Here is a 13,170-nt window from a genome sequence, read left to right on the forward strand (position 1 = left end):
GTGGGCTGTCTGACCCACCTGAGAGGCTCCGAATGTGATTTTTCCGTCCGATTGGGCCCAAATCGGACGTGTGACCTTCTTTTACGTTCTAAACATGATTTTGTCATCGGATCTCGTTAATTTTGATCCTAAGATGGTGAAATACTAACCCCGCTCACTCATGTTAGGTTCACCAAATCCTACGCTTCTCGCACCGGATCTCACCCGTACCGAGTGGGAATCCTTGTACACTACAAGTAAGTGGGGAGAGGACGTTTGGCCTTGTTTCAAGGCATTGTTTGGCATTCATTTAATTGTATCTAGTCTAGCCATGTCATCATGAAAATGCTATGTAGATTAGTCATCCTCACATTGTTATGCATGTGTGCTATGTTTACTTTCTAAATGCCAAATGATGAGATGTTTCTGTGATGAATGTTGACATCATTGTGCATGATGCATTAATAGACTAGATGTCGTAGTCGGCTTGGAAACGAGTGCATTGGTGGCCCGTGGTATGGGACGCGGTGGCACTATGCAATCGTACTGTTATCATATAGGAGCATGCGGTTTAGGATTTTCACCATCCCGTGCTACGACCCTTCCCAACAGGGGTTAAGGTGTTGGATTACCATTTGGGAGGAAGCAGTGGTCGCGGTTGTCAGGTCACTGTGGCGGTTAGACATAACGCCCGGCGGGTCATTAGGACAGTCGGCAACCCCGGTGGTATATTCAAGAGGGCCAATCATACTGCTTTTAAATTGCTGGAGTCAGCACCTTTAATTTCAGTCATTTACTTTTCTGTTGAGAGCTGGTGGTCATTATGTTTTTACTTTTCCGAGTACTCACGGTGGGCCTTCTCTGACAGCCCTATGGGCGTATCGCGGGATGGAGTTCGCGGCTCGTACCCGGAGTATACGCGCACTGTGGCTGTAGTAGCACTAAACCAAAGACTTAGTAATGTTGCTTAGGTGGATGTGATTTAAAATGTATTGCATAGCATGTAGTGCATATGATTGTGTTTTGTTGTGTGGACTGTTGTATGGTCCATCTTTCCACCTACTGAGCTAGTGAGCTCATCCTACGTGTGCACCTCTTTTAGATGATTTTGCAGGTCATCCATCTGAAGAGCACGGGTCGGGCCCCACAGTTGAGTTCCCTGAAGAAGACTGGTGGGCCCCTGAGGAGTTAGAGCACGGCACTGATTGCTAGTGCGAGAGTTGTGCTGCGGGACCGCAGTTCTGATGCTGAGCTAAGCTCCATTTCTGATGCCGAGCTGAGCTCCACTTTTGATGCTGAGCCGAGCTCTACCTTGTGAAACCGAGCTGGGCTCAACCTTTGATACCGAGCTGAGCTCTAGGTTCTGACTCCGAGCCGATATGTATACTCTGATTTTGATGGTTTCCTTTCTGTACTTGATATGTGAATTGTACTTTTATTGTGTAAATATCGTGCCTTCGAGCCCACATGTATATAACTATTGTATCACAATTCGGGTATCAAATATTATGGGAATATTCACAGGTAAACCAAGTCTTCTGCTGATATGATGAGTTTTTATTAGTTGTGTGTATGCTGGGGTGGAATACAGTATCAGATGATCCTGGCAGGTTTGGGTTAACCGGTGTTAACCCGGTCACTGGCCCGGTTCTGTGCGAACGGGGTGTGACAGATGAGATGCCCAAATACTTGAGAGGGTGAGAGGCCTGAACCAACTACCATTCTTCTTCCCCTTCCCATCGTTCCTTCCATCGATTCTTTCCTTTATCTATTTTATTTTCCTTGTTTCTGTGACTGAAGCCATCCGAAATCCTATTGGAGGTTCTACTGAGATTCCAATCTGGTTGTTATTTCAGTAGCTGTTCTGGACTTCTAAACAAGACCTGCAGTTCTGGTTTCTCTACTTCAAGTGTGTTGATTTCAGTCATCAGACATCAGCCATCAGTTGAGGGTGCTAACTGGAGAATTTATTCGGACCATTAGTAGCCTCTTCGATTTCAATTTGAAGACCATCAGAGGCTGCCACCTTAAGTTCTTGAAGATTGTCCAAACGTTTCCTATTGCATGACCCCAAACGAGAACCTGCATATCTCCACACTCAGCCAACCAGTCAGGCCCTAATTTTGAGGGTTTGTTTAATCCCCTATAAACCACCTTCAACCCAAATTTCTTGGTCACCTGGGTCGTGGTTTGGAAGTCACAGATTTTCTCCACTAAACCTATTTTTCTCAGTGTTTCAGTTATTCTTATTTCTGCCCTAAAATTCTGTGGTTGGTATTCTGGTCTTGTTCCCCAACTGTTGGGTTGTGATTGGTGGATATTGAAAGTCCTAAACATAGCCCAAACAATGTTGGATTGTTACTGCTAGTTTGTTCCTACTCTATTACAGCAGAGAGGCTTGTTTTACCATTACTGTGGGGGTTGCTATTAGCAGATCTGTGCTGGAGCTTGTATATTTATCAGGGGATGGGTATATCTGTATCCAGCCTTACATCACAAAGTTGGTATCATGAAAAGAAAATTTTTGTGAAATTTAATTCCAGCTGCCAATACACAAAAGCATTGGGTATGGGGGACAACAGCAACAACAAAAGGAAAGCATAGATTAGCAAATTTAAGAACCAAAATTGACAACATTGACCATATTCATAGACCAATCTTTAAATTGCATCTTTCTTTTTCTCTTTTTTTTTTGGGGGGGCGGTGGGGACCTGCAACAAAGAAATTTATTAAAGGAACATGACAAGCGCACCAGTTAAATTCCAGAATATATATTTCAATCTTTGAAGTCTTGCACCAAAATTCATACCAGCACTAAGTGAGCTACAAGCCTACAACAACATTTAAGGATTGTAAAATACCAGTTTGGGTACCAACGCAGCAATGGAACTGACAGCAAAAGATGATAAAGCCCCAAGACCAACTAAAGTGTTCATGTTAGGAGCCCCTCTATTCAGGCTTTTCAGACCATCTAGAATAAGCTGGCGGCCAGGACCAAGTAAAGTAAATAAAGACAATGACAGATGAAATCCTGTGGAGTGAAATGCATGGATCCATGAAGCATTAGCTCCAAAGATATGAGACAGATGACCAAAGAGGCATACAGCGCACAATGCCCATGAGACAGCGAGGCCCCGACCTGTTAAAATCAGTAAAGTTAATTAGCCTTGCACCAAATCTGACAGTAGCAGAAAGCTTTATGTCATATATGATGTTTGAACAGCTCCATAAAAAGATGGAGAACCCCATAAGAGCCATTATTTCTACATAGCATCATAACACAAAAATTAGCAAGAAGCATACCACTTTCTTTTAAACGATTACGTTTCTCATCCATCTTTCTTTCGAATACTCTGTAAAAATTGTCTCTCGTAGAATCTGCACAAACGGAAGCATTTAGGACACTTAGATATTATATATATAACACTCGGTACGAGTGAGAAATTTTGACTTTACCCACATTACAATGGAGGATACAACAATTAGCATCCTCTAACTTCCCTGACAATGTTATAGAGTAAAAGCGCCCCATAACAAATGGCTAACCAGAAATCCAGATTCTATCTGAACTCCAATTCGTTTGTTTGCATATTTATCCAGATAAATGGATATTGAATACAAACTCTGATAATTTTTCTATCTCAACAATGATCAGATAAGAGTTCAGATATTGTGTTATCTGATCCAATATTTCCACTCCATTTCTATAAACCCTCACTATTTAAAACGAATAAAAATACATAACAGATTAAATGGTGTATGACAAACAAACTTAAAAAGATAAAGGTACATCTGCAATTTACAGGGCACATATAACACTCAACCTCTTACCCTCTCCCCATCTCGGTTTCCTTATGATTCATCTTTCTCGGCTTTTCCTTGTGTAAGCACTCTGTCTCTCTCACGAACTCAAATATTTGTTCTAGAGTTGCAATATGTTCATGTGAACCCAGGTATTTTTCTCTTATTCATTTCTTCTCTCTACCCCCCACCCCCAAACATGTCGATTGGTTTCAAACAGATTTTTGGGCCAAAGGATCGGAACTCTAAGGTTGAGACCAACTGTTTGAGGCTTTTCACAGTTTTATCATCGAAACCAAAGGATTATATATTTCTATCAGAAGAGATAGATGTTGATCATGGTCATATTATCCCTGAGCCACAAGCCCAGCTGTCCTAGGCTGGAAGTCCAGAGGGAACTCTGATATCTTTTATGGTTGAGTTGCTGCTTTAATATTAGCCTCACATGGAAATATTCACAGTATAGAAGTGGCTTCATGGGAAGGACCCATAATTTCTCTATCTTCCCCTTTTTTGTTCAAAGTATTGCTTCATAGATGTTTTGGAGTTGGTGAATTTGGTAAGGATGATTATTTTATTTTGATGAGAGAGAAAAATAAAATTTTTGAGGCACTATGGTGGTCCATCAATTGGGATGCAAGAATTGTAATTTTATGACCTTATCTGATTTTACTTATTTTTCTTATGCAGTGTATATTAATGACATTTTTATGTTCAGTTTGGAAATCTTAGCATGGATATCATATACTGGTAGTTTGAAGTTTAACTAATATGATAATGGTCTAAGTGTTTGATGGATATCAAATTAAATTCAATTAGTGAACAGATTAAAAAAATTCAAAGTTGGATAGGGATATATCCAGCTTGAATTAGCTCCATTTAGATCTCTGATGAAAGAACGAGAGAGAGACTCTCAAACCTGCAAGAGAAGGGAGAACTAGAGAGAGAGGAGATATTGCAAGAGATGGAGAGAAAGGGAGATTTGTTATTAGGTCAAAATTAGACTCCACACCTCCTATTTATAAATTCATATATAGAAGCCCTAATACAAGCGAAAAGATGAAAAAACCACTAATATATGTTGCAAAAATTTCCGGTTGGGGGTTCCCAACCTCCGGCCCACTCTGCGGTGAGTGGGACCACTGGAGTTGGGGAAAAAAGAACAGTACTCCCCTTCCTAATAACACCAACAATCTCTACTAGTTGAAGTGAGGCCAACGAAAAGTGGGGTTTATAAATTGGAATTGAAAGGGGCAACAGTATCAGAAGTACATTGTGACCTGAAAATGGACAGAGGATAACCGATGAACAGCACAGTGAATCTGGAAAAAGACACTGATTTCCAAACAGAGAAGAGAGGAGAAAAGTTAAGGTTTAGGATATCAGTATCAGTCCACTCATCCTTTTTTTCTGGTGTAAGTTAGTCCATCACTTTGTTAAAGCTCAAATATTATCCCCAAATACAAATCCCCCCACTCTAAAAAAATAAGCACAAAAGACAAGGGTAAAAGGGAGTTTCCTTCTTCTTCTTTTTTTTGGGGGGGGGGGGGTAAAAAGGCTAGTGAATCGGATGCAGGTATACACTTATGACTAGAAGCTCCTAAAGCTCAGAAGGAAATACATTTGTAGACCAAAAATCGTTGCCCCTCATTGAGTACCAAGAAAACTGAAAGTTCAGTTTATTACCGCGCCATTATGAAGTAGGAAATGAAGCCATCCTTCTATATACAACAATTTGAAGTCAAACTTTTAGCAGTCCCCTGCCCTTCTACCAAATTTTATTTTTTGTTACAATCCCAGATACCTTGTAATCAAACCAAAAGAAAAAGAAAGAAAGAAGAGAAGAAGAAGAGAAGAAAGAAGAGAGAGGTACAACCAAAGGAGACTCCCAAAGATGAGAAGAGACCTGCGATCTTACCAGAATGGTTTGATCGCAGGTTTTCCCTAACCTTAATATTATTTCATAAGAATGAAAATACAAGAATACCCCCAAGACATAAAGAAGTAACCCTAACTAAAAGTACTGGGCCGATAGGACAGAATTGACCCTATCGGTCCTGGGAACTAGCGCTAATCCCGATAGGGATAGGGATTAGCGTCAGTCTCAACATTTTTAACAGGGTTGGATATCCAGTAATCAAAACAAGAAAACCTGCTTTATAGAAGAAACAGAAAATATGTTCATAATAGAGAGGAATCACTATAGCAGACCATTCATCCTACAGAATATGTTTTTTTCCTCCAACAACAGGCATCCCTCCTTGTAAGTATACTCATGAGAAAAAGAATAGTTATCGAGAGTCATTCTCAGAAATGTAAGAAAGAAAGTCATTCAGAGTAGGTTACTAAGTTCCTTCCAATACGTGAGACAATTAGAGCTCAGGCTACCACTTACAAGAGCCAGTAGAAAGTGCAAAAAGCAAGGAAAAAAAAAAAGGTGAATAGTTTGCAATATCCAGGCTCAACAAATTTAATCATCAATCATAAAAACATAATGATGGGAGCACCAAAAAGCAGATTATTTCCTAAATTTAGAAACATTATCCCCCTTCACTGCAAATTGTCAAGAACAAGTAAAGCAGTACAAAGTTCAACTGCTTCCACAGTTCCACCCTGTTGTTTCAATGAGTTTCATGATTGTGACATACCGGATCATAGTTGTCATGGCGCAAGGTGACCCAAGGCAATTGAGAAGGGTAAAGAATTAAGGCAACACCAACTAGGCGACCAAACAGTCCAAGCTGAGCCGCCTGGATGCATAGATGACGCCTTGACAACCTTGTACTGGATTCATACTTATAATTGACAGCAGCAGGAAGACCACGCCTTTTTTTTTCCTTTCTTTTTCTTTTGATAGGTGATAGAGTGAATAGTTGTCAAGGCGTCCAGGCGCCCTTTGCTGGAACGGAGCGTCTTGGTCTCCTAGGTGCCTTGTTGATGTCACCTCAACATCCAGGCCCTCTCCAATGCCTTAAGTTTCTCAGATGTCGTGATAACTATGATAGAGTGCAGCGTTGCTTTCCACCAACCACCATAAAATACAATATATGAGATCCCTTACTGAGAATGCAAACTGAGAATCTTTATTTACTAAGAAGGCCATGGTAAAATATCTTCTTTTCTTACAATAATCACCAACAACAGGGTACCTCATCTCATCACAATTGACTACAGCTTGGTTCTGCTTCATTAAAACTATATTCCAGGAATCTACCCAAAATTTATTAACAAACAATGTCATATCTATTTAATAAATAGACGAGAGGAAAAAAAAAAAAATAGCAAGGAAACCATGTGGAGCTAAAGAATTTTTAGGATAATGTAATAGAAGTAACGCAGGCCAAAGCAATGAAAAGCTATCCATTTCAAGACCTTCAAATTTATATAGAGATTATTCAAGTAATAAGCCTATATTGGAAGAAACTCTTCACAGTTATCTCGAAGCTTTCAAATTTTAACTAAAAACCGGCTTAGTGTGCGGAACATATTCTTCAACAGTCAGAGACTCAGTTTTAAGCATACTCTAGAAAAGGTCAATAGCTAGTGAATGCTCTGGCAGATTGGGTTCTAAATGGTTCTCATTTCAATGTTGGGCAACATTAGATATTGTACCTTTACCACAGGATTATTAAAACCAATGACCTATAGAATTGATATCTAAGATGAGCTGTAACTGTTATAATAAGAAATGGAAGCAGGATCAAAATTCTGCCAAATGCAGAACTTGATTAAGGGCTAGGTAAGATTCCCAACCAAACAAATCAAAATTTGTAAGATACAGTAAGATCTTTGCTAAGCCATGGGAATAAAGAGAACTAGGGAAGAACCTATGCTGTCTAACCAAAAGTCAGAAAAGCAAAGATAGGATAGACATCAAGGTAGACAAAACGAAACATGAACAGATTCCCTGGAATCACATATCAAATCTGATACATCCAACTGTTCAAGGAATGCTAGTCCTCAGGTGAACAAATGATATGATTGATATCCAGAAAAGCTGTAATCTTGAGATCGGCTAACAGCCTCGATCCAGAAGAATGTACTCAAAAGTAAGAAATGCCCCTCTCCAAACCAATTCCTCCAACCGCAGCTGATGAGCCCACCTATTGAAGGAGAAATTATTTAGTAGACTTGACTTTAGAACCTATATTTCTGCATCTAGAGTACTGAAAGGAGATGAACAAGAAGCTTCCAACATACAATGAGTCACGATGAAATGGAAAAGCCCAAGCATTGACATACCATCCAGCAGAGATGCTGCTTAAAACAAATCCTTTGCATCCTTAGGAAGGAATTTCTCCTACAGCTCCTTGACCTGTCAATTACCCACCAATCTTCACATAAATCACATGAAAGCTTGATATGGTACTTTTGACTCTCCCGTCAAGATTTTTGAGGGAACTCGATTCATCACTTGATTCAGACGCATAAAATTTTGAACTTATTTCTTTTTTAAGTTCAAAAAGTTGATAAAACAGGATCGAGCGCACCTTGGTCCAATCAGCTAAAATTTCAACTTCTTCAAGAAGAATTCATGCTTACATGGCTTACATTAAACTCAAACGCCTTGTACAACTAAGTCAGAGGGCAGATTTACTCCAAAACAGGTAATTGTCGCATTACAGTCTATATAGGATTGAAATTGATATCTTTATTCTTATCTGATAATGCTCATTTTGACTGGGTTTGGAAGAGGAAACTAAATGGTACTGACATACTAGTTGGGTTCCTATGTATGTATTCCAAAGTGCTCTATAGTGGGAGTAAATCATCAGAGAATCACCTGATGGACGCTCTGGTAAATATTGGAGAAAATAAATTGGTTTTTTTTAAAACGAATTCACAAAATTTTAAGAACATTCACATTGGTACTGAGGAAAATGCTAGCAAACAATAGGTCAGGGTTGTAAATGCCAAATAAAAATATTCATGCAAAATTAAATAGGCCTGGTTGTGTTATTTCAAGTGCAAAATTAACTAGGTCTGGTTGTGTTATTTCGAGTTTATGTAATACATTAATTTTTGAATAAAAAAATTTTATTAACAAAAAGAACTAAAGCCGGCGGCCCAATTTGGGATTAGGCTGAGTCATTGTTGTTGTTGAACAAAATAACTAAAAGGTTGAATGTTGGGCTTCACCCTTGGTCAACATCAACATATCTGTTTCTGTAAATTGATATAACTAACTGATGTACCAAAGAAATGTTTAAGTGGAAGTCAATGATGACCTCTGAAGAAACTGAAATATGGCAGTATATTTCAGTAACATGAATTGAAATCAAAATTATCAATGCCAGAACATAAGATGACTCCTGAAATATTTTTCTTTCTACTAAAATCCCCACTATGAACACAGATGCCTCAAACAAGAAATCCTCCACTTGAGAATACGTGTTAAGCTACTGGGAAAATTAGAATCACTATTTAACTGGAGGATACTATATCTATCAATCTGAAGTTTCGAGAAAGAGAGTCCTTGCACCATAGATGCCACAAAGAAGATATCTTCACTCAGAAATACTAATGGTTGGTGACTGAGCAAATCAATTTTGCATTTAACAAGTGAATAATCATATCAATCTCAAATTCAGAGAGAGAGAGAAGTAAGATGATATATATGGAACTGGGTTAATCAAGTGATAAATTAATGGGTGAAAAGATGGTTCCCAACAGAAGTACTAAAATACAGTAAATGCATACCTCGAAGATTGGACTTAAACCCGCAATCAGTCAAATGCTTTGCAAGAGTCTCTCCTAATTGTTGTTGCCAGTTCTGGGAAACCTTGACTTCTGCTACAGGCCATATAATTGCTGTCTCAGTTGCGAGATTGACATTGGCAGACGACACCTGGGGCTGGTCATATCATTTACATAATTACATACAACATCAGTGCTGTTGGTATATGGATTCTATAGCAAAAGATTGATACATGTTACCAACAGTGAGCCAAGAATAGCAAAAAATTAACTATAACTAAATAAAAATATAGAACCATCAGAATTATGGATAGCTGGATATGCTAAAAGTTCTCATTTGATTTCCATAACTTAGGCCTCAGGGGCCTACATTCCTAGTTTCAAAAAAGCTACACTTCAAACTCATCTTACAAGTATATGGTTTCATGATTGATGATAGTACACTTCTAACGGAACACAATGTATCATGCATCCAGTTAGGTCATGGAAAGTCCAACATCACAAATTGAACCAAATAGAGAAATACAAGGAGATGTGACCCTCAATGGTCAACACCTGTTGATCAAGGGAGCTAGGACAAAAAACTCATCTGCTGAAGGTATATAACCTTAAAAATTTTCTTTATGAAGAATAGGAAAGGGGGTAAAAGTCTGCGCACAATGCACAATCAAGGGAGCTAGGACAAAAAAATTCATCTGCTGAAGATATATAAACCTTATAAAACTTCTTTATGAAGAATAGGAAAGGAGGTAAAAGTCTACGCACAATGCACATATAACATCGGAAGTCGGAACTTCTTTCATTACATGCTTTACTGGTTGGCCCTTTGTACCTTAACCTAATGGCTACACACCCCTTCATTGTTCACTTCGGTGGACAGTCAGACACCTCTTCAAGGGTTTTAATATGATCCTTATGAAACTAAAAATAAGGCAGATTCACTTGGTTCTTGATAACAAGAAAATTATTTAGTTTTAGTCTCATCATCATTTAGCCTTCCTCCTCTGTCTTAATTGGCAACTTCGGAAGGACAAAACTAGTTTATGTTATCATTGTTCAAGTGAACAATCCAAAGAGAGAATCAAAAGAAGGCCGCGATATCATGGAGTAGTGTCCTTGAAACCATTGACTTCAAGTTTCTTCTCTTGCCAGGATGGAAAAGGCTATCTAATACTGCATTCACTGAAAATGTGTTTCAGCTACCCAAATAGATATATACTTTCTCCATAAACTATTAATTCAGTGATTTTTATTTGACCTATTCTACCAACAACAGGTACTTCAAAACATAGTACAAGATCTTGCCGAGATCTTGGAAATATCTAGGTTCCAAGAGATCTCAAGATGAGACTACATGCAAGAAGATGGCAAAATCCCGGTTATCTCGACTAGTTTTGGCCTGTTTGTGAAGAAAACTACCCCCGATCTCCTATTTGCACCCTTTTTTGACCAAATCCTACCCAAGGAAGCTTGGAACAAGAGGATTTGTTGCTCAACAACAATAAAAGGAGGACTGTTGCACATGGGAAAGAGGAGTTTTAGGAGTTTGTAACTAAGTGTATTCCTACTTAATGTGGGATAATCTTAAATGAATGGGAGACGAAATTATCTATTGAAGTTCTTATATAGGAGGAGGCACAACTTCCTCCATGGCTTTGTCGATAAGGCCAGCATTCATATTTTATCTCTTGATTTTCTTTAATTTGTACCAATTATCTTTCTGATCATTATCTCTTCCATACACCAAGATAGGCTACTTCCGGGTGCGTATCACCTCTCCTCTCTCTCGGATGTTGCATACACAATTAATGTGGGCAGCACATTACATCGACAGCACCAAAATGAGCGTAAAGGAGATGTGTGACGTGGAGTGCATAAATCAACCACACGTGAGGCCTAGGACTGTTCATGACACTATTCACAAGTCATTATTCACTCAGGCTCCTCTGTGTAAAGGGGAGGGATGGGATAGTTCTAAGATAAAGAAAACCTTCTCTAATCTCTTATAATATTTCTTTGAAAGAAATAGAAAGAGTTCATTAATGTAAAGGGGTTTTGAATTAGTGAGAGAGTGATCGTGTATTCTCCATTGTTGATTGTATACTTTTCTCGTTGTCTTCACCCATGGATATAGGCTAAAAGCCAAATCACGTAAAATCATCCTGTGTCTCGTGTGTTTGTTTTACGTCATATTTCTCGTGCCACTAAGACCAGTACTTATTATGTGATTTCCACCATTCTACTACAACCTGGTGTTTTTCACTACACGATACTCTAACAGCATTCGGATATTGTGGATATTGTAAGGTAAGTAGAATAGGGTACATAAGGCCGTAAAGGCTTTGGTTTGGGGAGAATGCTACTCCACAGCTTTCTTTCCACCCAAATAAAATCTTTGTTGGACAATCGAATAATAACTTGAAGAAGAAATCCATTTTTGGATCAGAATTAAACAATTGCTGCAATACCTATGAATAACAAGGAAGCGTAACTCTTGGCAGGCTTCAGTACCAAAATTTGATCCCGGGGGCCGGGGCTGGGGGGGGGGGGGGGGGGGGGGCGCGGAAGATAACACTTACTTGACTTTCTAATATTCGTTTCACACTCGCTGCACATCCTCCGCATGTCATTCCCTGCATTTCCAAAGCTAAGACATCAGTACGAATATGAAACAAACTATAAGTGCAAAATTTACAGGAAACAAATTAACTTACCCCAACATCAAGAATAATTACGTCGGGTGACAAAGCTGAAACTTTATCAGGCTCTCCTGCAATAGATTTTGAATTTGTTTCTGAACTATTTGGTCCACCATCTCCACCGCCGCCACCACCGCTGCCTCTGTTTCCTCCATTATATCCATCACTCCCACCGCCCGAAGCAAAGTAAGCAGCAGAAGACCTCGATATACAGGAGAAACGATACGATAGTGGAGAAGCCACATTCAAACTTCGTAACGAAATTCCAGAGGAAATAACTGAAATTAGATCGTTTGATCTCTGAAAATCGCCATTAGAGATGCATTTAGTTCTACCAAACGATAACCGCTTTTGAAGGCTTTGATTTAGATTTCTCGAGAAATGGCGATGAAGGCCCAAGACTAGCGGCTTAGGAAAAGAATTTAACGCTTTGGATAAGGAGAAGAGACTTGCAGCTGAGATAGTGGACTCCATGAGAGCAGCTGAACAGGATAAGGTGAAGAGGAAGCCGGAGGAATTGCGTCCTTAGCCTACTGCCGCCCCGGGTTTGGGTTTGGGTTTGGGTTTATAAAGCGAACGTTCGAGTTCAAGTGGGACATCCACGGATCCACCTCACCGTGTGGCATATTAATTGGATTTATCCGGATAATGGGATCGCGCGATCAGGTCCGGACCATTTAGGATCGGTCCGATTCACCCAATTCCACTACAACTATGCCATCCCCTTCCGGATCCGGCTCCTCTCGAATGACTTGGGCCCCCACCCATCATTCGAGGGGGTTGGGACATGTATCCCAACATTTGTTAACAGTGGGGCATGCATGGTCAAGCCTTCACAAACCTTGAATGAATCGTTGGTGTTTGGAGCGGATCTTTTTTTCTCTCTTTAATTCTCTACTTTTATAGGAAAAAATCATCTCCAGCTGCTAGGACGTTTTAACCTGACATCCGATGGCTAGGAGAACTTAAGGTGAATACACGTGTTGGGGCGCGT

The 13,170-nt window shown here is 39.5% G+C and overlaps 1 protein-coding gene across 1 annotated transcript in view; it reads right to left on the minus strand.

The window, feature by feature from the left end:
• The window catches only part of LOC122071912 (copper-transporting ATPase PAA1, chloroplastic), a 35,463-nt gene extending 22,730 nt beyond the window's left edge, over positions 1–12,733 (minus strand). The window contains exons 1-5 of the mRNA XM_042636388.1: positions 12,192–12,733; positions 12,057–12,110; positions 9,481–9,634; positions 3,283–3,357; positions 2,841–3,118 (exon numbers count right to left, since the gene is read on the minus strand). Coding sequence (XP_042492322.1) covers positions 2,841–3,118; positions 3,283–3,357; positions 9,481–9,634; positions 12,057–12,110; positions 12,192–12,650 — 1,020 coding nt within the window. The 5' untranslated portion in view covers positions 12,651–12,733. The remainder of the gene's footprint in view (positions 1–2,840; positions 3,119–3,282; positions 3,358–9,480; positions 9,635–12,056; positions 12,111–12,191) is intronic.
• Between the last annotated feature and the right edge of the window lie 437 nt (positions 12,734–13,170).

Source organism: Macadamia integrifolia, chromosome 2, assembly GCF_013358625.1.
Source record: "Macadamia integrifolia cultivar HAES 741 chromosome 2, SCU_Mint_v3, whole genome shotgun sequence".
Taxonomy (NCBI): Eukaryota; Viridiplantae; Streptophyta; class Magnoliopsida; order Proteales; family Proteaceae; genus Macadamia; species Macadamia integrifolia.